This window comes from Oryzias latipes, chromosome 23 (assembly GCF_002234675.1).
Source record: "Oryzias latipes chromosome 23, ASM223467v1".
Classification (NCBI taxonomy): Eukaryota; Metazoa; Chordata; class Actinopteri; order Beloniformes; family Adrianichthyidae; genus Oryzias; species Oryzias latipes.
Genome location: NC_019881.2, coordinates 2,835,706 through 2,860,388, shown reverse-complemented (window position 1 = coordinate 2,860,388; position 24,683 = coordinate 2,835,706). Strand labels below are relative to the sequence as shown.

The following is a 24,683-nucleotide window of genomic DNA, read 5'->3' as shown; positions in this document are numbered from 1 at the left end:
GTATGACAGCAGAGACATACGAATGGAGCAATGAAACCAATGAAACGGAGGTTTCACCCACTCTGCAGCACTCCTGTATTTGCTAAACAAATCGGATTAAGAAGAAACATCGAGACATGTTGAGCAGAAAGTGTTGATTAGGCTGATAAGTGAACAATCTCACCATCCTACCTGATGAGGAGAAAAAAACCCCGTGTTCGATCTGACGTGGAAATCATTTAACATCTGGGCTGTCTGCAGCTTTAACTGGTCCTATAAGACCGGAAATACCCTGACGGGACAAAGTCGACGAAGGTTTCAGCTCACAAACAGCAGGTGGCGCAGAGTCTTCATCATTTTACAGGTGAGAACGTGCACAGGACAGTGATGCGCAGCTTCTTGTTGAGACACGAACACATTCAGTCTGTCGTTCAGAGTCCTGAAATAATGAGAAAATGTGACTCTATAAAATGTGCACATTGGCTTTTAGTGTCTGTGTGCTTTCATGCTCCAGTCGTTTGTATGTTTTTCCTGTGTGGTTGTGAGCTGGTGTGGGTGCTCCTGTCTGATTGCCATGGTCTCCTTACGCAAACACTTATGCAACCGTGCAGCCCCCCCTTTGCTGGGTATGCTGTCATTCCCTGACATTGCCCGCCTCTGAAGTCCTCTTTGAAGGGAGGCAGAAAGGATTAGCAATTCATTCTCATCCCTATCTCTTTTTCCCAGAAACTTGATTAGTTTAACTTCCGCGGCTTCTAATCTGATCTGTTACCGTGGCGACGCACCACAAACACACAGGGCAAGCGGGTTTGCGCCTCTGAACAGAAAAGGTAGAGTTTTCCACCTCAGAGAAGATGACGAATAAATCTGTCAGTAATGATCATAGAAGAAAAGGTGAGATGTATTGTGAAGTCCCTTCCTAACAAATTTAGGAGTTATTGTTCTTTTGTAAAAAAAAAAAAAAGTCTCAGTTTAGCTGCCATTTTTTTCTAAAAGTGCGTATCACCCCAAGGTCATCTGAACAATTTGGGGATGAAATTTAGCACCAACCTATCATAGCACTCTGAAGCCGTTTACATGGATAAAAGTAACCGGAATGAACGTCTGATCAGAATAAAAATGCGTCATGTAAACACGCCGTTGGGAATACTCTTCCCCCATCAGACTCATTCGTATCATAATTTCTTTTTTGATCGAGATAGGTGGATTATGCCGATTGTTGATCCAATCGTGGTAAATGTAAATGGTTTATTCCGATTATGGGTCACTACTGCGCTGGCTTACGCCATGCATAGACGGTGTGGCGCTCCAGAGGAGGCTTCGGAACGCAAACAGTGCAAACCGTGTTTCCGAGCAGAGCGGCCGGACTTGTAGCTTTGTGTTTGCGGGCAGGGAAGGGTTTTTTGTTACCAGGTGCGCCCCGGGGGAGGTTTCGGACCGCAGTCCGTCCGGCCGCTCTGCGTGAGCGAGCTGCCAGGAGAACAGTGTCTCCAAGCAGAGGACCGGCTTTGGGACGGTTTGTGAGCTAACGGAGGCGGCTTTTCAAAACTCGCAGTTCCTTCTTCTACGGTTATTTCCGGTATTTTAGAGAGTTCTACGCATGGCAAAATGATTTGTTCAGACCCAATAGCTGTGCTTGAACAACTGTCAAGCACAGTGGTGGGGGTATAATAATTTGGACTTGCTTTGCAGCAAAAGCACCTGGATGCCATCTAGAGAATGTTTAGACCATGCACTCATCTGTATATAGGAGTCAAATGTGAGGCCATCTAACAGTGAAGCTGGAGAGTAATCAGCTGAAGAATGGGGCGGGGCTTAGCAGCAAACGTCAATACCTTACACTGTGCACTCCACAGAGAGTTTATCACAGAGATGATCTTGTTCCTTGGGTTGTGGGTGGGTAACACTTACTATACAGGGCCTCACGAAAGTATTCAGCCCCCTTGAACCCTTCAACCTTTTGCCACATTTCAGGCTGCAAACATAATGATATAAAACTGTAATTTTCTCTGTGAAGAATCAAGTGGGACACAATCATGAAGTGGAATTGTCAAATTTGAACCATTCTCCCTGTCCCTGCTGAAGAAAAGCATGCCCAAACCATGATGCTGCCTCCACCATGTTTGACAGTGGGGATGGTGTTCAGGGTGATGAGCTGTGTTGCTTTTACGCCAAACAGAACGTCTCGCATTGTTGCCTAAATGTTGGATTTTGGTTTCATCTGACCAGATGTTATGCCCTTTTTACGTCTAGGGGCCCTAGAGGAGCAAAACCTAAAAGTTAAATGATTTGTCATTAAAATGAACACCAAAAGAATTGTCTCCAAACAATTATAACACATTTATTTACAAAGGAATAAATCACAACCATCAAGAACTAAAAGTGAAGCAAAAAGACTTCAGGGTGAACCAAGGCCAAATTAACAAACAAAAACCCACCTGAGTGAAATCTGTTATCTTACCTGTACCAAAAGAGAAGGGAAAACAAACACTAACATTCCTGGACTAACATAAACCGGAGAAAAGGAGTACGAAAGAAAATGGCGGTTCACCCCTACAGCTACACAAAACGAAACCAGGTAGATAGAACAGGTATTATCTCTCCTTTGCACAAATAGTTTGAGTGATTAAATGAAATATTTCACATGGGTCGGTCCCAATGCATAAGTATGCGTGTGTGAACATTAGTTGTATTGTGTACATGTTGACATGTTTTGTATGTGGGCCTTTTTTGAGCCCACAGACATGTTTGTGACATTTGAGTGTGTGTGGACAGGCCCAGCCCCCTTTTGGATTTAAATTACTTATAAACCTGTAAACATCCAGCTACTTGTTGAAAAGTTCAAGTTCTGAATACTGTCGCAACACAGGGTATATGGAAACTTAACAGCATGACCCCTCTTCCCTGGCGTTCCAAACAGGAAGTAGCTTCTGGTTCCAAGAACCCAAAAGCTCCCTCGCTCGCTCACCCACTCACTCCCTCACTCACCTACTCACTCAGTCCAGGTCTCATATGGGACATGCAGTCCCACAACTGAAATATGAGTTTATTAACCTGACTTTTCATGCTGTAAAGGATGTCTTAAAACCTTATTTTCATTTTTATGGCCTGCAGCAGCATCACTGACTGCAAGGACCTTATTGTCCATACAGAGGCTCTAGAGCTGGTCCAATGTTCCACAACCTGTCAGGATCCGTGTGGGTGCAATATGCAGGATGCAAAAAGATCCAGAATTAAAAGTTCCTTTTATTAGGAAACAGACTGGACATAAAGGTAAGATGCTCGTAGCTCTCATACAAACACAAAACAATTCAGCAACGAATGCAAGGGAGACACAGACTATTAAACAGGAGGAGCTATTAAACAATTACTAACAGGTGAACACAACAGGGAGGACAGGTGATAACACTGAGGGAGAATTACTGTTGTACAGGAGGAGTCAAGACATCTGAAACGAGAGGACAAAAGGAAGTAAAACAATTAACCAAAATAAAAGCAGGAAAACCACCCTGGCCCCAATACCTGACACAACCAGGAGGGAAACCACACTGTTGTTCCTGGATCGGATCTGTTGTTCCTGGATCTGATGTGTTGTTCCTGGATCGGATCTGTTGTTCCTGGATCCGATCTGTTGTTCCTGGATCTGATGTGTTGTTCCTGGATCGGATCTGTTGTTCCTGGATCGGATCTGTTGTTCCTGGATCGGATCTGTTGTTCCTGGATCCGATGTGTTGTTCCTGGATCTGATCTGTTGTTCCTGGATCTGGTCTGTTGTTGACTTGAGGGACTTGAGGACTTCATCCACTCCTGCTGCTTTGCCACAGAGGAGCTCGTCGACGACCTCGGTGACTTCAGTTTGGCTGATCTGGTCTTCTTCATTCAGTAGAGGGTCTGGTACGATGGGTTGGGGAGGATAGGAAAACACTTCCAGGTGAGTAAAAGTGAGGATGAATTGGAGGGACTAGTAGCCATGAAAAATCGAACAGTGTGTTGTGAAGTCTGAAGTAAAGCAGAAAAAGAGGAAAGATAAAGGTGACTTAGATGTAACAATTTCCATCCAGATTTTCTGAACCGCTCTTAGTCCGGCTTGTCACCTAGGACCTGTTTGCAATGGGAGACCCTAACAAGAGGGTTAACCCAATACAGCACAGCTTCTAGGATCACTCAAGCCCTCAAACCCCTCCACCACGGTAAGGTGGCGGTTCATGGAGGGGATTATTATTTATTTATTTATTTTATTTTATTTCAAGCATTATTTGTAGTCAATACAATAAAAAATAACAGATTTATCAAACTCATTACAGAAATGATGAATGGCATAGATTAAAAATAATGAACAGACTAACAAAGACATACTTAAGTCACATTTGCTTCATTAAATATAGTGATGATTAACTAAAGGAAGAATCAAGTTGATATAATCCCACCTCTACTGAATTACATCATATGATAGTTTTGCATTGTTTTCATAATACGGTTCTGATCAGATAGTTTCTTTTCTTGTAAGAAAATCTATGTTTTAATTATGTATGTGTTTGTGCCTCTTCCTGCTTTGCTTTAGCATCTTGATTTATTTCCAACAGTTTCTCTGTAAGGATCCCAACTTTCTTTCCACACTGATCCTAAACTTTAACTGTCTGTCCATAGTTCTGTTTTTGTCAAAGAGCGTCTTCTTAATCGTCCAATCATCCATGGCCTAAAGTTTCTTCTCTTCTAGATGTGCATCTTTCTCAAACAGCTGTTAAGTCAGCTATTCTTTTTTTCTATATCATGTACATTTTCTTTTGATGTCTTGTCGTCACTGGCAGCCAAATGTAAATGATAACTCTGGTTTTCATCCACCCACCCATATTCTTAACCCGCTTTATCCCTTCTGGGGTCTTGAGGATGCTGGAGCCTGTCCCAGCTACTGTTGAGCAAAGCAATGTTTCTCTTTCTACATTCTAGATGGTTCTGCCGGCCCTCCTCCGCCCCATTCTCCACCTGGACCAATATTCTAACGTGTTCTGGCCTTCAACCAGCATCAGCGTCTAGGCTCTGGGTTTTATTCATCTATTGTCCGAGCTTATCCCACCAGAATAAAGACATCATCTGCCCAAAGTAGGCCTGCACAATATACCGCAAATTTATCGTTATCGCAAATTCAGGCTGTGCAATATGCATATCGCAAAAGACAGCAAATTTGCAATAAATGGTTACCTTAGGTGTGGCCAAACAATCTTATGGCAGCTTGAAGTGTTTAATGGATTGAAAGAATCCCTTTCTGCATTTCAGCAATCAGATGGACCCCTTCACGTTGTTTACTAATCGGATGGCGCCCTATTATGTTGCATGTTCGCCTCCAACGTCAACAAGGGTCATTTCTAGTATAATTTTTAAGCTGTTGTAATGGAATGGGAATAATATTTTTGGTTGTTTGGCTAATTGTTTATATACCGCAAATTATATCGTTATCGCAATATTAATTACTAATATCGCATATCGCGAGTTTTCTTCATATCGTGCAGCCCTAGCCCAAAGCCTGACCGCCTAAAGACTATGGACTATTTCAGGAACATTTCTCTATTACACACACATCTTTATTATTTACATTCCTTAGATCTCTAATCAAACTTTATATGTAAAGCACTTTTCCATTTGACCTAAATCAAAATGATAAACATTAGAAACATTTTCCACATTTAAAAACTAAAATCCAGACAAAAAATAAAAACATCATAAAATATTGCCCCACCACACACACCACTCAGAGATTTTGTGTGTGCGTAGTGAGTGTTTTTGTGTGTGTAGATGACATCATGACATACAATAAATCACATTAGGTCATGATGACATCATTGTCAAGACACGATGTCATAATGTGAACTTACATTTAATGATGTCATCTGTCACGTCATGGCATCATATTGCATGTCGTGATGTCATAACGTGTCAGATGACATCCTTGTCAGAAGTACATAAATAGGAGTCATGTTGTCTGCCAGTATTAACTTTGAGATTCAAAGAGATCAGCTCTGCAAGGATCAAAAGATTGTTTGGAAAATGTCTGGAAATCAGAGAAACTACGCGACTAACCCAAACCAGGGATTCTACCGGCCTCACGGGAATCCTCACTTTGGGCAAAGAAACCACCGTGTCCAATTCAACCCAGAATATCCCCCCCCTGGAATGTACACCCAACATGCACCAGTCCATGTCCCCCACAGGAACCCTAGATGGGGACACAAAAACCCCCATGTCCCCTTCAACCCTGCATGTCCCCCCTCTGGCATGCGACCCCCACATCCACCAGTCCATGTCCCCCAAAGGAACCCTAGATGGGGACACAAAAACCCCCATGTCCCCTTCAACTGTGTTCCCCCACCCCAGAGAAGAAACCCCCCATATCCAGCTGAATTCCGTTCAAAAAGCGCCGACCCTCAGTCAGCCAATCAATGTCCTCAACTGGAAAAAACAAATAAACAGAATAATCATGAAAATGTGGCTGTCAGTGAGGACCAGGCATCTAAGGAAAATGTAGAGGACATTAAAAAAGAGATAACAGACCTGAGAAATCAGCTGATGGAGAAAGACGCATATCTTTCTAAACTGAAGAAGGAAAAACGTGAAGCCCGGAGGGATCGGGGGGATAAGCTTCATAGACTCAATGTGAAAAACATAAAGCTGGTGAAAGAGGTCAAGTTTAGGACCCAGTGTGAACGTAAAGTGGTCACTCTGAGAGAAGAACTGAAGGATCTCAATGAAGCTGCTGAAGCAAAGCAGCCAGAATGTGAGGAGAGAGAGAAAGAGGCTCATATCCAAGCATTGAACAAACTGGCACTGCTGAAGAAAGAGCTGCAGGAAAAAACCCTTTACAATCGGCAACTGGCACAAAGACTGAAACTTGAAGAGGATGCAGAGAAAGATCTGAAACACAAGATGGAAGAGATCCAAATCCCATTGGAGACTGCAGTCAATGGGATTTCAGGGAAACCTGCACAAAGTTTCTCTGCAAATGAAGTCCAGCTTCGTGTTGAAACACTAAACAAAGTGTCAGAACCAGAGGTGGTAAATAACCAGGTGGAGGCTGAGGAAACTGACATGTTCTTAGCACCTCAGGATTTAAATGGATGGTCACAAAACCATCTCTCTGAACCAGAAGTGGTCTGGGAACAGGCGGAGTATGAGAGAACTGACGCCATCATAGCCCCTCAGACTGAAAATGAAGAGCCACAAAATGCAGCATCAGAACTACATGTGGTCTCAGAACAGGAGGAGGCTGAGGAAACGGACACCACCATCCTAGACTTTCTGGACACTGGTGAAGCTCAAGATCTCAGGATTTCTCAGGAAGAAGTCAGCCCCCCATCACCATCAGAGCCTGTTCCATCAATGGAGTCAGGACATGAGGACAGGGAAGAACCAGAATCTTTGCCGTCTGAACAGACCAAAGCACAGAAACCATCACTGTGGAAGCGCTTCACAAACCTTTTTAAGCCACGCCACAGAAATCACAGAGACAAAGAAAACCAGGGTTAATGTGACAGAGAATTTAATTTAGTTGTAGGAATAGTATTTTAATTAAGATAAGCTTTAGTTTTAGTCACAATTTAGTCCTGTTGATTCCGTTAGTTTTAGTATACTTTTAGTCGACTGAATTAGAGTAGAGATTCAGTCAAACAAATCTAGAGTCAAAGGTCAAAAGTTGTCATTTCTTCAAAAGAAGCATCAACAACCTAAAAAAACATATTCAAAGAAAATAAATTATAATTCTATCACAATTATAATAAATGTCTGGACATTAAAAAAGCCTTTATTGAAGAGGTAGTCAAGTCTAATAAGTTTTTCTAACATTCAGTTCTTCAGTTCTTTTTCTTTACTTTTTAAAACCCTTTTTTTACCCCCCCACCACACACACACAAAAACACTCACTACGCACACACAAAGTCTCTGAGTGGTGTGTGAGGTGGGGGGGCATTCTATGATGTTTTTTTGTATTTTTTTCTGGGTTTTAGTTTTTAAATGTGGAAAATGTTTCTAATGTTTAGCATTTTGATTTAGGTCAAATGGAAAAGTGCTATACATATAAAGTTTGATTAGAGATCTAAGGAATGTAAATAATAAAGATGTGTGTGTAATAGAAAAATGTTCCTGAAATAGTCCATAGTCTTTAGGCGGTCAGGCTTTGGGCAGATGATGTCTTTATTCTGGTGGGATAAGCTCGGACAATAGATGAATAAAACCCAGAGCCTAGACGCTGATGCTGGTTGAAGGCCAGAACACGTTAGAATATTGGTCCAGGTGGAGAATGGGGCGGAGGAGGGCCGGCAGAACCATCTAGAATGTAGAGAGACAAACGTTGCTTTGCTCAACAGTAGCTGGGACAGGCTCCAGCATCCTCAAGACCCCAGAAGGGATAAAGCGGGTTAAGAACATGGGTGGGTGGATGAAAACCAGAGTTATCATTTACATTTGGCTGCCAGTGATGACAAGACATCAAAAGAAAATGTAGATGATATAGAAAAAAAGAATAGCTGACTTAACAGCTGTTTGAGAAAGATGCACATCTAGAACAGAAGAAACTTTAGGCCATGGATGATTGGACGATTAAGAAGACACTCTTTGACCAAAACAGAACTATGGACAGAGAGTTCAAGTTGAGGATCAGAGTGGAAAGAAAGTTGGGATCCTTACAGAGAAACTGTTGGAAATAAATCAAGATAATAAAGCAAAGCAGGAAAAAGCACAAACACACACACATACACACACACACATACATAATTAAAACAGATTTTGTTAGTAGAAAAGAAACTATCTGATCAGAACTGCATAATGAAAACAATGCAAAACTATAAAATAATCTAATTCAGTAGAGGTGGGATTATATCAACTTGATTCTTCCTTTTCCTTTCCAAGCTATAAATCAAGATCTACTTGACTTTAGTTAATGATCACTATATTTAATGAAGCAAATGTGACTTAAGTATGTCTTTGTTAGTCTGTGTTATTTTTTATTTATGTATTTCATCATTTCTGTAATGAGTTTGATAAATCTGTTATTTTTTATATTGTATTGACTAAAAATAATGCTTGTAATAAAAATAAAATCAATAAATAAATAATAATCCTCTCCGTGAACCGCCACCTTACCGTGGTGGAGGGGTTTGAGGGCTTGAGTGATCCTAGAAGCTGTGCTGTATTGGGTTAACCCTCTTGTTAGGGTCTCCCATTGCAAACAGGTCCTAGGTGACAAGCCGGACTAAGAGCGGTTCAGAAAATCTGGATGGAAATTGTTACATCTAAGTCACCTTTATCTTTCCTCTTTTGCTGCTTTACTTTAGACTTCACGACACACTGCTAGATTTTTCATGGCTACTAGTCCCTCCAATTCATCCTCACTTCTACTCACCTGGAAGTGTTTGCCTATCCTCCCCAACACATCGTACCAGACCCTCTACTGAATGAAGAAGACCAGATCAGCCAAGCTGAAGTCACCGAGGTCGTCGACGAGCTCCTCTGTGGCAAAGCAGCAGGAGTGGATGAAGTCCTCAAGTCCCTCAAGTCTCTGAATGCTGTGGAACTGGAAAGGAAAGGAAATCATCCCTACTTGCATGATACTTCTAAGAGCCAGGACCTCCAGCATCTATTTGGGTGGTTTATGGAAGAGTGTTAAGCAGCTGGGATGAGGGTCATCAACTCTAACATCGAGAAGAGCCTTTTGAGGTGTCTCTGGCATCTGGTCTGGATGCCTCCTGGACACCTCCCTAAGGGGGGGGGTGGGGGGGGGGGTGGTAACTATAAATACAGTAACCCAAAGAAATGGACTCAAAATAACTGACATTATCGTACATAATTTCAGTTTTTCTGGTCTCTAGCACAAAAAATTATTTTTTTCTCAGTTTGAAAGATATATTTACCCTTTAGTTAGTGTACAAAATACAGCTAATTAATTGGTCACGTCATATTTTCCATTTTGTTAGAATTTATTTTATTGAAGCCTGTATGGATGTAAGTGGACATAGGATTCTATGGTGTAGTGGTTAGCACTCTGGACTCTGAATCCAGTAGTCTGAGTTCAAATCTCAGTAGAACCTTGAAACTCTCTTAACTCATCATTGTTACATGGATCTAAACAATCCAGCAACTCAAATTAAGGAATTAGAAATAACAGACGTCGTCATACACAACTTCAATTTTCTATCAACCAAATTCGTACTTTTTGTTTTCAAAAAGTTCTATGCTCTGCAATGTTAGTGTAGAAAACAGTGTAGAAAATATCCCACGATGCTGATGACGTTTAGCCACATACAGCTCAGTTAGCCTCACAGAAAGAGAAGAGGGAGTCAGATAAATGTAGTAGCTGCTCAGCAAGTGGGGTCGGGTCAAAGGTGAGTGGGGGATGGCGGGCAGCAAGGGTGAGACCGGGTAGAGGTTAGAGGCGGTGGGGGGCGAGGCCGGGGGCGCCTGCAGGCCATACAACGCCACCCGCTGCTTTTATTTTTATTTTTCTCTTGACTGAACAAAATTTCTCCCCTTTTTAAAAATATTTGTTAATTTGCTTTAACCTTGCTTTTGGTTGATTCGATCATTTTCTTTCTATGATTGGGCAGAATAAATTCACTCAGCATCATTGTCTTTCTGCATTAAAAACTCATGTCAACAATATTAACAATGAAAAATAACCTACTTTTTTGTGTTTTTTATCTGATAAATCTTCTTCTTTCTCTTTCGGCTTTTCCCATCAGGGGTCGCCACAGCGAATCATCCTTTTCCACCTCACTCTATCATGAACATCTTCTACCCTAACATTAGCCAACTTCATGTCCTCTGTTAAGACATCCATATATCTCCTCTTTGGCCGTCCTCTTGCCCTCCTGCCAGGCAGCTCCATCTCCAACATCCTTCTACCAATATATCCACTATCCCTCCTCTGAACATGTCCAAACTATCTCAGTCTGGCTTCTCTGACTTTGTCGCTAACACAGGCAACATGAGCCGTCCCTCTGATGTACTCGTTCCTTATCCTGTCTAACCTGGTCACTCCTAAGGAGAACCTCAACATCTTCATCTCCGCTACCTCCATCTCAGCCTCTTGTCTCTGTCTCACTGCTACCGTCTCTAACCCATAGAGCAGAGCTGGTCTCACCACTGTCTTGTACACCTTTCCTTTGAGTCTTGCCGACACTCTTCTGTCACACAACACTCCTGACACTTTCCTCCACCCGCTCCAACCTGCCTGCACTCGCCTCTTCACCTCTTTTCCACACCCCCCATCACACTGAACTGTTGACCCCAAGTACTTAAACTCCTGCACCTTCTTCACCTCAGCCCCCTGTAACCTAACGCTTCTACCTTGGTCCCTCTCGTTCAGACACATGTATTCTGTCTTACTACGACTGACCTTCATACCTCTTCTTTCCAGAGCAAACCTCCACCTCTCTAGCTGTTCCTCCACCTGCTCTCTACTCTCACTGCAAATTACAATGTCATCCGCAAACATCATTGTCCAGGGAGATTCCTGTCTTACCTCGTCTGTCAGCCTGTCCATCACCATAGCAAACAAAAAGGGACTCAAAGCTGATCCTTGGTGTAGTCCCACCTCCACCTTGAACTCCTCTGTCTGACCTACAGCACATCTCACCACCGTCATACTTCTCTCATACATGTCCTGAACTACTCTGACATACTTCTCTGCCACTCCAGACGACCTCATACAGTACCACAGCTCCTCCCTTGGCACCCTGTCATACGCCTTCTCTGAATCTACGAACACACAATGCAGCTCCTTCTGACCTTCTCTGTACTTTTCCATCAACATTCTCAAAGCAAAAATGGCATCAGTGGTGCTCTTACGGGGCATGAAACCATACTGCTGCTCACAAATCTCCACCTTCTTCCTAAGCCTGGCTTCCACTACTCTTTCCCACAGCTTCATTGTGTGGCTCATCAACTTTATTCCTCTATAGTTGCTGCAGTTCTGCGTGTCACCCTTGTTCATAAAGATCGGGACCAGAACGCTTCTCCTCCATTCCTCAGGCATCTTCTCACTCTCTAGAATCCTATTGAACAACCTTGTTAGAAATTCCACTGCTGTCTCTCCTAGGCACTTCCATACCTCCACAGGTACGTCATCAGGACCAACGGCCTTTCCGCTCTTCATCCTTTTCAGAGCCTTCCTAACCTCATCCTTTCCAATCTCTGCTACTTCCTGCTCCACAACAACCACATCTTCCTCCCTTCTTTCCCTGTCATTTTCCTCGTTCATCAGCTCCTCAAAATACTCCTTCCATCTTTTCTGTACACTCTCTTGGGTTGTTAGCACCTTTCCATCTCTGTCCTTAATCACCCTTATCTGTTGCACGTCCTTCCCATCTCTGTCTCTCTGTCTGGCTAGCCTGTACAAGTCCTTTTCTCCTTCCTTTGTGTCTAACCTGTCATATAGCTCATCGTAAGCTTTCTGTTTGGCCTTTGCCACCTCTCTCTTCACTCTACGCTGCGCTTCCTTGTACTCCTTTCTACCTTCCTCAGTCCTTTCTACATCCCACTTCCTTTTAGCCAACCTCTTCCTCTGGACGCATTCCTGTACTTCCTCATTCCACCACCAAGTGTCTTTACCGTCTTTCCTCTTTAATAATAATAATAATAATAAATTTTATTTCAAGCGCCTTTCAAGTCACCCAAGGTCGCTGTACAAGGTTAAAATAAGAAAAACAGAATAAAACATCAATAAGAAATTAACAGAGTAAAACATGAGTAAACATAGACATAAAAAAAATAAATAAATAAACATTTAAGATAAATACATAAAAAATTGTAGGATAGAAAAACAGACAGACAAACAGACAAATGAGGTTGCGTGAACTGAATGGATTAACTATATGATTGTTTGAAGAGATGAGTCTTGAGTTTGGATTTGAATAGTGGCAGTGTGTCGGTATTCCGTAAATCTGGAGGAAGAGAATTCCATAGCTGAGGGGCGGAGCGACTGAAAGCTCTGCCCCCCATGGTAGCAAGACGGGCAGGTGGGACATGGAGTTGGAGAGAGGAAGTGGAACGGAGAGATCGGGAGGGAATGGAAATGTGAAAAAGATGAGAAATGTAGGGTGGAGCCAGGTTATGGAGAGCTTTGAAGGTGATGAGGAGAATCTTGAAACTAACCCTTTGTTTTATGGGAAGCCAGTGTAAGTTTTGGAGAATTGGTGTGATGTGGTGTGATAACGGGGTCCTGGTGATGATGCGGGCTGCAGAATTTTGGAGAAGCTGCAATTTTTTGAGTGTTTTATTGGGCAAACCAAACAGGAGGGAATTACAATAATCGATCCGAGACGTAACAAGACTATGAACAAGTACAGCAGTTGTATGAGGTGTGAGAGAAGGGCGGAGACGAGATGTATTGCGGAGATGAAAGTAAGCAGAACGGGTGATGTTATTAATATGAGATTGGAACGAAAGTGAGCTGTCGAGGATGACACCCAGACTCTTTACCTGGGGGGAGGGAAGAACAGAGAAGTCGTTGATAGAGATGGAGAAGCTATTGGATTTGGAAATAGTGGATGGAGTGCCTATAAGGAGGACTTCAGTTTTGGAACTGTTAAGTTTCAGAAAATTGCAAGAGAACCAGGAATGGATTTCTTGCAGACAGAGGGTAAGGGAGGAAGGAGGAAGTGATGAGGAGGGTTTCGTAGAAATGTAGAGCTGGGTGTCGTCCGCATAGCAATGGAAATTAATGTTGTGTTTATGGAAGACAGAACCAAGAGGGAGGATGTAAATGATGAAGAGAAGGGGACCTAGGACAGAGCCCTGGGGAATACCAACAGAGAGTGTGAAGGTGTTTGACATATGAGGTTTAATGTGGATAAATTGACTACGGTCTGATAAGTATGAAGAAAACCAGGACAGAGGGGTGTGAGAAATACCAATAGTTTGAAGTCTGTGAATAAGAATATTGTGGGAGATGGTGTCAAAAGCAGCGGTTAAATCAAGGAGAATGAGAATGGACAGTGAACCGGAGTCTGAAGCTAAGAGGAGGTCGTTTGTGATTTTTAACAGAGCTGTTTCTGTACTATGGAGTGGGCGGAAACCAGATTGAAAGTGTTCGTAGATGTTGTTACTGGAAAGATGAGCACGGAGCTGAAGAGCAACAGTTTTTTCAAGGATTTTGGAAATAAAAGGTAAATTGGAGATTGGCGGAAGATTATTAAAGTTATTTGGGTCAAGACCAGGTTTTTTCAAAACTGGAGTTATAGAGGCGACTTTTAGAGAATGTGGAACAATACCAGACATGAGAGAGGAGTGAATAATGTTGGTAATTGATGGGAGAAGAGAAAGGAGACAGGATTTAACAAGAGATGTAGGAATGGGATCCAGTTGGCAGGTGGAAGGTTTAGAGTTTGTGATGAGGTCAGAAATGGTTTGTACAGAAGGAAGTGAAAATCTTGAAAAGGTTGTCAGAACCGAGGGTGGAGTGAAGGTGTCCACTCCAGAGACTGCAGCTTGGCTTGTGAGCTGTTGATGAATTGTAGAGATCTTAGAAACAAAGAAGGACATCAAAGCGTTACAAAAGTCAGGTGAGGAGAGATGATTAGGGAGAGAATCAGGGGGTTTGGTTATATTAGATAGAATTGAGTAAAGGGTCTTAGAGCTATGTCGGTTAGAGTGAATCAGGCCAGAGTAATAGGAAGTTTACTCTTTACTCTGGAGTAATAGGAATTCTTTCCAGATGACACACCTAGCACCTTCCTACCTGTTTCCCTGATAATCTCTGCTGTAGTTTCCCAGTCATCTGGAAGCTCATGCTGACCACCCAGGACCTGTCTCAACTTCTGCCTAAATTCCTCACAAGTTTCTTCATTCTGCAGCTTCCACCACTTGGTCTTCTTTTCTGTTTTCCCTCTCTTCTTCTTCCTGACCTCCAGAGTCATCTTACACACCACCATGCGGTGCTGTCTGGCTACACTCTCTCCTACCACCACTTTGCAGTCAATAACCTCTCTCAAATGGCCTCGTCTACATAGGATGTAGTCCACCTGAGTACTCCTACCTCCACTTCTGTATGTCACTCTATGTTCCTCTCTCTTCTGGAAGTAAGTGTTGACTACAGCCATTTCCATCCTCTTCACAAAGTCCACCACCATCTGTCCCTCCAGATTCCTTTCCTTCACACCAAACCTGCCCATCACCTCCTCATCACCTCTATTGCCCTCACCAACATGTCCATTAAAGTCTGCTCCAATAACAACTCTCTCTCCTCTGGGGATACTCTCTATGACCTCATCCAACTCACTCCAGAATCTCTCCTTCACTTCTAACTCACAGCCAACCTGTGGCGCATACCCACTGACTACATTCACCATCACCCCTTCGATTTCTAACTTTAGGCTCATCATCCTGTCTGAGACTCTTTTCACCTCTAGAACACTGTTTACAAACTCCCCCTTCAGAATCACTCCTACCCCGTTTCTCTTCCTATCAACACCATGATAGAACAGTTTGTATCCTCCTCCAATACTACGTGCCTTGCTGCCCTTCCACCTTGTCTCCTGCACACACAGTACATCTACCTTCCTTCTCTCCATCATGTCTGCCAGCTCTCTGCCTTTCCCTGTCATTGTGCCAACGTTAAGAGTCCCTATTCTCAAACCTATGTTCCTGCCTTTTCCCTTCTCTCTCTGGCCACGGACCCTTCTGCCTCCCCTCTTTCTTCCACCAACAGTAGTCAAATTTCCACCGACACCCTGTAGGTTAACAGCATCGGTGGCGGTCGTTGTTAACCCGGGCCTCGACCGATCCGGTATGTCTAAAGTGTTGTGGATGATTCGCATGGTTATTTTGGCAATTTTTACGCCGGATGCCCTTCCTGACGCAACCCTCTCTATTTATCCGGGCTTGGGACCGGCACAGAAGTAACTGGCTTGCAACCCCTGTGGCTAGATTTTTTATTTTTTATCTGATAAATAATCTCTTCAAAAATGGTGGGAAATCTGCAAACAGACAATAGGACAGTCACATATGTAGTTATAAAAGGACGGTCTCAGAGAGTAAAGTAAAGATGCCCAATTTGTGAAAGAAGTGGATAAAATAATGTGAAAAACTTTAAAAACAATGTTCCTAAATGTCAAACTGCAAAGGATTTGCAACCCACATCATCTGCAAGTCAAAATATCATGACAGGAGGAAAATAAAGTAATGAATCCTCTGTGATGAGGTGTTAAGAGTTTGATACTCTCGTGAATATTTCTAAAATCCACAGCTCATTCAGAGGATAGAAACGTCAAATTGTTTGGTTTCTTATCTTTGCTCAGTTATGTTCATGGAAAAAGTCAAAAGTTTTCTTTCCAGCCAAATATAAACAATACGTGAAACATTTCCCTGTATCACTTTGTGTGATTAATATTCTTATTGCTGTCATCCTACAAGCAAACAATACAATATTGTGAACAGATTTGGAGGTAATCTTCCAGCAGGGGGAGCTGTGGTTCTGCCTTCACTAATGAGCCACTTTACATCTTCATAAACTGTATTCTGTGTATTCAGTAGTACCTGTGCAGGTACTACTGAATGAATACACAGTAGACATATAGTAGTTTCAGGAATCCTCTGCTTGAAGTGTACATTTGATTCATTATTGGTTTGCATCTTATTTTAGTTGTTTATCAGCTGTGTCTGTATGCTGGTGCAGTGGTTAGCGCTCTCACGAGAAGGTTAGAGATCAAATCCCAGTTGAGTTTGCATGTGTGGGTTTTCGTGAGTGAGTGAGTGAGTGAGTGAGTGAGTGAGTGAGTGAGTGAGTGAGTGAGTGAGTGAGTGAGTGAGTGAGTGAGTGAGTGAGTGAGTGAGTGAGTGAGTGAGTGAGTGAGTGAGTGAGTGAGTGAGTGAGTGAGTGAGTGAGTGAGTGAGTGAGTGAGTGAGTGAGTGAGTGAGTGAGTGAGTGAGTGAGTGAGTGAGTGAGAAATGTTCAAGACAATGAAAATCAGTCATTAAATATTGAAAATATGAAATGTATTTTATGTTATATAAATGATTTTTTACTTATAAAAACAATTACATTAAATGCACTAATTTGTTAATCCCTCACTTCCTGGAAGGAACAAATGACAGTTTTCTTTCTTTCCTTTATTTTGTCAGTTTTTACTAAAGAAGCAAAAGAAACAAAGTTTTTAGGTGTGCTTTTTTTTGGGGGGGGGGCGGTTCTGTTCTTGTTTTACTCATTTTTTATTTGTCTTCCATCACTTTTGGAAAAGTGCTTCAAATCATACCAATGCTTGCTTTTATGTACAGTGTTGTATAAATATTAAAATGATCAAATCTGTAAGTATTTTACGGGGATAAAACCGTAACTGGACGGGTGTTGGATTATATCAAGTTTCTTCTGCTCAGTTATTTATTCAGACTACAAAACTAAGTTCTCTCTCTATCATGTAATTCATACTCGTTTTTTATCGGTCAATCCAATTGCAATGTAAACTCTGGCTTGAATTTAACGTTTCCATATCTCTATTTAGTTATTTGAAATGGTTAGGAATTGAATGCATTTGTGCTTGACATCAATCTAAATCTAAAGCAGCATCTGTACTTCCGTTTGAATCCCGGTCATGTGAGTGTGCCGGGTCACACATGGCTCTCAGCTTCCACACACCCGTGGCTGGAAATTTCTACAGCTCATAAATTACTGGAAATCGTAACCCATAAAGCCTCGGCCCAGCCTGCCTGAAGTATGCAAACAGGAACGTTAGGATGGATTTTGACTGCACACTTCCTGTCCTCATCTGCAGGGTTTCTGGAGGAGAACTGTTTGACCGAATTGTGGAAAAAGGATTTTACACAGAGAAGGATGCGAGCACGCTGATCCGTCAGGTTCTGGACGCTGTAAACTACCTGCACAAGCTGGGCATTGTGCACCGAGACCTGAAGGTAAAAGTCAGCATCCATCCAGAGACGCACTAAAAGACTCACAAAAGCTCGGCCCGTTGGTTATCAGTCCACTCAAGTGGTTTGTTCTCACCTGACAGCCAGTGAGTAACTGGTGCAGTAAAGGCGGTGGCTTGACTTCTGCAGTGCATTATGGGTCACTGTGGTGTGCGCCAGCTGCTGGAGAGCGATGATTAGTAACAGAGGTCTATAGAGCAGCTCAGTTTAAAATGTAGAAAGACAGAAACTGTTATCTCGGTCCTGATGTCTCAGGATTTCTTTGATTTAACTTTCTAAACCAGGAATTAAGGCAGCACGATAATGAGGATAACTCACAATGTGCAATATTAGTGTTCAATATTGCGATGACAATAGAACTTGCAATACTGTATTTGAACAAATAGCAAAACATTTCAATTTCACTGCAGTTTAATTGAAATAAGAGTCAACATACCTTTAATTATACTCCAAATTAGACCTGCACAATAAAATTTATCGTTAATCGCAATATCAAGCTGAGCAGTGACAGCGAAAACTGCAGTAAATGGTTACTCTAAATGTGCTAAAACACTCTTATGGCAACTTGAAGCATTTAACGAATCAAATAAATCCCTTAATGCATTTGACCAATCGGATGGACCCTTTCATGTTGTTGACCAATCAGATGGAGGCTTGTTATGTTGTTTTTATGTTGTTATGATCTTTTTAAACCTTTGCAATGAAATGGGAATGATGTGTTTGGTTCTTTTGCTTTTTGTTTGCATACCGCAAATTATATCGTTATCGCAATATTAATCACTAATATCACTAATATCACAAGTTTTCCTCATATCGTGAAGCCCTAATGAAACTAGGCCACCAGGGCGGCGAGCGTCTAACATAAAAGGGCTTCATCCGATTGGTCAAGTGCATAAATGGGTTTATTTAATAGTTCAAGCTGCCATAAGATTGTTTTAGCACATTTGCAGTAACCATTTATTGCGATTTTTGCCGTCTTTTGCAATATGAATTACTGCACAGCTTGAATTCAAGATAACGATAAATTTTCTATTTATTTTGCGTTTCTACCACAATCACATTTCATGAAACAGTTTTTTTGTGTTTCCTCTTTCCCTGCAGCCTGAGAACCTGTTGTATTTCAACCCTCAAGATGAATCCAAGATTATGATCAGTGACTTTGGTCTGTCTAAGATGGAAGGCAGCGGCGACGTCATGTCCACAGCCTGTGGCACCCCGGGATACGTGGGTAAGGCCAGGTTTGGTTACCTGAAAACCATTGTTGAGTACCATTCTTCATGCTTGTCTCGTTTTTCATAGATTATTTATTAATTAGTGCCTTTTATAATATCGGTGCATTGTGTTCTGTATCCTGATTGGCTGTTGTCCTTGTCAATCAATCTCCTTTGCGTAGTGTCTCCTGTACCGAATGTGTTCAGTTTACCACATTTACACAAATCTTCAATAGCGATCAGATCTTTGTATTTATTCTTTAATGCTGGAGTTATTTTTCTATGAAGGTTAGAACTTTGAGAGTTTAAACAAGAGAGAAAAGTGTGTTTTATAGCCTTTAAACATCCTACGTCGTAGATTTCAACTATCCTGGATTATTTTTGGGGCGTAACTCCCACGAAGAGCGATGGAGCGCTGGATTCCAAAAGGCGGTTTCAACCGTAAAGTCACAAACCAAAGTTATCGCCCTGACCGTCTGTGAGAGAATCTTCTGTCTGTTCCCTTTTGCTCAAATGGACAAACGGGTGTTATATTGAATTGAAGTGATCCAAGAATGGTCATTTAAAAAACTGTAAACTGACAAATATTAAGGAACATGTTTATTTTTTGTATTGTAGTTCAACAGAATCCTCTTAAAACCAAAATGACTGAAACAAGCTGTGACAGAAACGATATTGCCCCTACATAGGATTAAAAATAATGTGTTTTTCTTTAATATACAGAGGGGTAATGATATTTTGTTCCCCTTTTTTTTTTTTTTTTTTTTTTTTTTTGTATTAGCTGCAGAGGTCATAGTCATTCCATACTCAGTGCTGTTTTTTTCCAATCAGATTGTTCAACTTCCCTGTTGGGCAGATGATGCAAATGGCCCATAGCGGTACAGAATGCTTATATAGTGGGGTTTTCTTTTTTAAGTACAACATGTAACGTGAAATGTATTTTTATTTTTTTAAAGGCATCTAACTATCAAGAAAACTAGAATATGGTCTTATCTAAATGGTTTGATTTATTGAAATGATAAAAACTTAATACCTCTTGAAATGGTCAACCAGAAATTGTTCTTATTACAGACTGCTTTTGAAAAAAAACACAACATTTGGTAATTTGCTTGGAATTCAATAGATAAGTTGAAATAAGTAGATTATGATTCATTTTAGTCAGTGCGCCTGCTCTAAAGATGGACTTCTATGTTTTCCCTCCCCATGACAGTAACAGATTTTCAGCAGACTCCTGGCCTGTACCTACGTATGTAAGAAACAGCTTTCTGTGCACGTTTGTCCATAAAACATTCTCCATTAATGAGCAGAGCACCAGAACCGTCACAGCTGGGCTTATGGGAGAAAAATAAACTGCATTCACTGCAACCTGCTCTAAAATCTTTTGGAAACCAGAAAATATTTTTCCAGCCTAAGGTTCAAAAAGTGACTTCTGCAGCATTTATAGAAATTGCTGTGTTGTTGCTTCTAAGCAGCACAGCAGTAGGACGTGTGAATCTTCCAGAGTTGATGCTGAAGGAAGCAAAACTGCATTCTGCTGTATCACCTCCTGGTTTCCTGTTTGACCTTTTACCGAACAAAAACGTCCAAATGTCAGGGTTAAAGAGCACTTGCCAGGGAAAAGAAGACAACTTAATCGAAACAAGATCATTTTAGGAAGCTGAGCCAAGAGCAAATGGCCGGGCTAGGATAGGCTCCAGCAGCCCCTAAACCACAGAAGAGTTTAGAATACAGATGATGGATCAGTTAAGAGCAGCTGCTGCAAATTCATACTCAGAAACACGTACAGTTCCAGATTCAATCTTTAAACATCAAATATTTTGAAGTATTAAAAAAAAGAAAATGCTGATATGTTGCTTTTAACCCTTGTGCTATCCTATGACCCCCCCCTTCCATTGAGGTGTTCTCCCTACCATGACAAAGGTGGATAAAGGTGGAAAGATTTCATGTAATCCATGGACACCAGTGAAGATCACAAATCATTGAAGAAAAAAGGTTCAGAGCACTGTCTAGTGGGTCTAGATGACCCAACTCCCAATGTTAAAGTGCCTACGATAGCACAACTCTACATGTACTGTAGTAATATTGCAAATGGCATCATCTGGAAGAATTTCCTTCCACACGCCTTTTAATATTCAATACATAATTTGATGTTGCACATTGGGATGTTATCTTTAAATAACATGCAGAACAGACATTACAAGCAGAACACACGAGGCAGACCTCATAAGATAGTGAATACTGAAGGAAAATCCATCCCTGTCCCTCAACAAAATGTCAGCTTCATTGAAGTTCAGGATGTAAAAGACGTGAAAGTCTTCCTCTTGGTGTATGCCGCGTGTAAAATGAAACGGTATGATTACGGTAAAAGTGTGGAGGGAAAATGAATTTGTCACGTGTAAACTTAAAATTCATGTTACCTTTAATTTTAGCTTTTGTTTTGGACGTAAAGGAATAATTATAACGCATTTGTCTAAATCTACACCTTTTTTTAAACTTCTAATGACTTGTACTTGTATCATTGACTTTTAGTTTTTCCACAAATTAAAAAATATTTCTTTTCTTTTTTTTCATTTAAGTGCTGAACACGCAGAAAAATAAACAGAACATTAAACATTCATAAAACATAAAAGAATAAACGGCATGAAACCAGTTCAAAACAGTGAATCTAACTGCCAGTGACTCTCTTGAGAGATTTGAACGGTTTTCTGTTTGATGCATTTACATACTGTCCAATTGCATCATTCGGACTCGGACGCACGGCCTCGGATGTTGGTTTCCAATGACAACCCTTCCTTTCTTCACAAACACTCATCTTGATTTTAGAAGAGCGTTTGATCTGTTTGATTGCCGCTGGATCCGAGTCAGTCTGCTTCCTTATTCTCTAATTCAGGGGTGGGCAAACTTTGGACTGGGGGCCAAATGCTTTTCCATCTGACCCACCAAACTGAAACAAATGATTTGGATAAACCTTGCTAATGTTTTATTTCCCTGCATTTACTGTGTTTCCACATAGACTCTAGATGCACTGGCTTTTCATTGAGGTGCGGCATTGAGCTGCATTCATATGATGTCTGAAGTTCTGCACTAAAGTGACTTTTCCCAGTTGGAAAAGACCACATGAACGCAGTTTCTCTGCTAAATAATGCCTTTGCATGTCATTTCTTTGGTTGTACATTAGTGTAGCGGTTAGCACTTTCACTTCACAGCAAGAAAGCCTGGTTCAAATTCCAGCTGTGGAGTCTACACATGCATTTATGGGTTTTCTCTGATAACTCTGGCTTCCTCCCACAGTAGAAAAGCTCTGCTTCACAGGTCTATCGGTGACTCTGAGTTGTCCTTTAGGTGTGAACATGGGAGTGTGTGGCGGTCTGTCTCTGTGTTGCCCTGTGATGGACTGGGGAACTTTGCTGGACAGCGGATGGGATAGGCTCCAGCAACCCTGTGACCCCCTGAAAGAATTCAATAGAAGAAGGATGGATATGGAAAATAGCAATCAACTAGAATAAATATAGCAATAAAATAAAATAGAGGCCAGCATTCAGTGTTAAATAAACAGCCATCAAACTGGATGGATGAACAATGAGACTTAGAACAGTGTTTTGTTATTGTGCTGTTTGTAAATTAACAGTTTAAATGAAAACACAAGTTTATATTATAACATATTTTTTTCTCTCATGAGATTGAATACAGAAACATCCCATCCATCTGCCCCTCTGTCATATTTTAGAACCTTTCGTGTCCCGTGTGTCAAATGGTTTGCCCGCCCCAGCTCTACTGTGATCCTGTCAGATCACCGGCGGGAACCATCGCCTCTGTCCATCTGCCCCAGGGCAGCTGAGGCTACAACAGTAGTTACCATAACCAAGTATGAATGATGAGGGAATGAATAATGGCCACAATGTAAGCACTTTGAGCACCAAGAAAAAGTGCAGATAAATCAAATCCATTATTATTATTATTATTATTATTATTATTATTATTATTATCTCTAGAGTCCTGAATATGCTTCATCTCCCAGCAACCCCAGTGCACAGTTTCTGGATGCCACACACCTGACTTTCATTTGCAATAACTCACAGTGTACTTAAGCACTGCACTGAGCCTCACTCAGTGTGAAGAAGTATTGTTTGTCCCCATCTGCCTGCATTACTGGGTGTTACATCCAGGCCTGATCTTTTTTCTCCTGACCCTCTTTTGTTTTTGACTCCATTTGCCTTCCACCTGGATCCTTACTACCCCTGTTTCTTCTCTGATGCTCTCATGCTCGTTATTGACCCCTGCCTGACCCTGATTTGTGGACCTTTAGCTGAGCTAATAAACCTGCCACAATTACAACCAACCGTCTGCCCGTTTAGTGTCAGATCCACTGTGATCCACTTCACCGTGACCACATCTACCATCCTTCACTGGGAAATGAAAGGGATCTCTGTCTTGAGATGCTACAAAAGCTCCTCTTCTTTCCCTTTCTTTGTTACTGAAAATGCTTTCAATGAATCTCAGCTTCTTTCCACTGTTTACAAATTAGCCACCAGCTTGTGGGAGCACACATGGACGGTTTATGGATCGCTGCAGACAGTCAGAGGAATGCGTCAAAGCCCATGTTGCTACCATGTGACGACATTTATATTTCCTTTGTTCACTGCACTGCTTCTGTGTGTTTGAAGTTCACATGGTCAGTCATCCCAAGTTCACACATGCAGTGTTGAATGTTCAATCATGTGTGGGGTTACACAAACCCAGCAAGGCTTGATGATTACCATCATTTTTATACACCCCCCACACTGGCAGACTTTACTGTAATCCGTCTGAAATGGGATTCAAGCTCAGAGACATACACACTCACTCAAACAATATCTTTAAAAAAAAACAGTGCTTCTTGCAGACTTTAAATTGTTGGATTTCATCCTGTCCCTCCCTCCCTACAGTCTTTCTACATATGTCTCTGTTTACTTTTTTTATCCATCCATCTCCAGTCTAAGTCCTTCATCCTGACCCCTCATTTCTTGGTCTCCAGCGGAGTTTTGCAGAGCCGAGGGCTGGTTCCACCAAAGACTGTGTCGTGTCTTAACATGAAGGAGGTATAAATAGCTGCAGTAAATGCGCTAAGTATATCGTGAAATAGTTGTATATGACATATTGGTGATGCTGTTGTACGCTGCCCTTTATGCAGCACTCCAGTCGTTACTAGGGTGCGTGCACTGCCTCCTTAATGACCCTGCACGCATGTTGCATGAACGAGTGTGCAGGTGATGCATAAGATACCTGTAAGATGACCACACAAACTACAGTCTGTCTAATTTCCTCATTTCTATGCAAGGGACGCTCGGGTAGCGCAAATCTTTCACGTGAACAACTCTCACAGGATTCATGTACAGGAGGATTCAGGGGGTGGGGAGGGGAGTAAAATACAACACACAAGTGTCTCACCTACTTCACCGTTACCCTTACGTCTTGCTTAAGTGTTTGCTACGACTAGACACCCAAAGCATGGCCATTTTTCCCTACAGACAGCCCATATCCACCCGTGAGGGTAGTTGTAACTAAGGCTTTAAAGGGAGTGCAGGTGTGTCTTGGATTTCCCCTGTGGCT

At 41.7% G+C, this 24,683-nt stretch overlaps 1 protein-coding gene and 1 non-coding gene across 2 annotated transcripts in view; both read left to right on the top strand.

Annotated features, from left to right (window-relative positions):
• The window catches only part of camk1d (calcium/calmodulin dependent protein kinase ID), a 117,304-nt gene that overhangs the window by 68,780 nt on the left and 23,841 nt on the right, over positions 1 to 24,683 (top strand). Inside the window, exons 4-5 of the mRNA XM_011473673.3 lie at positions 17,730 to 17,868; positions 18,985 to 19,111. Of these exons, the coding sequence (XP_011471975.2) occupies positions 17,730 to 17,868; positions 18,985 to 19,111 (266 nt within the window). The remainder of the gene's footprint in view (positions 1 to 17,729; positions 17,869 to 18,984; positions 19,112 to 24,683) is intronic.
• Positions 9,981 to 10,052, top strand: trnaq-cug. The gene has a single exon. It is a non-coding gene; the product is annotated as a tRNA-Gln (tRNA).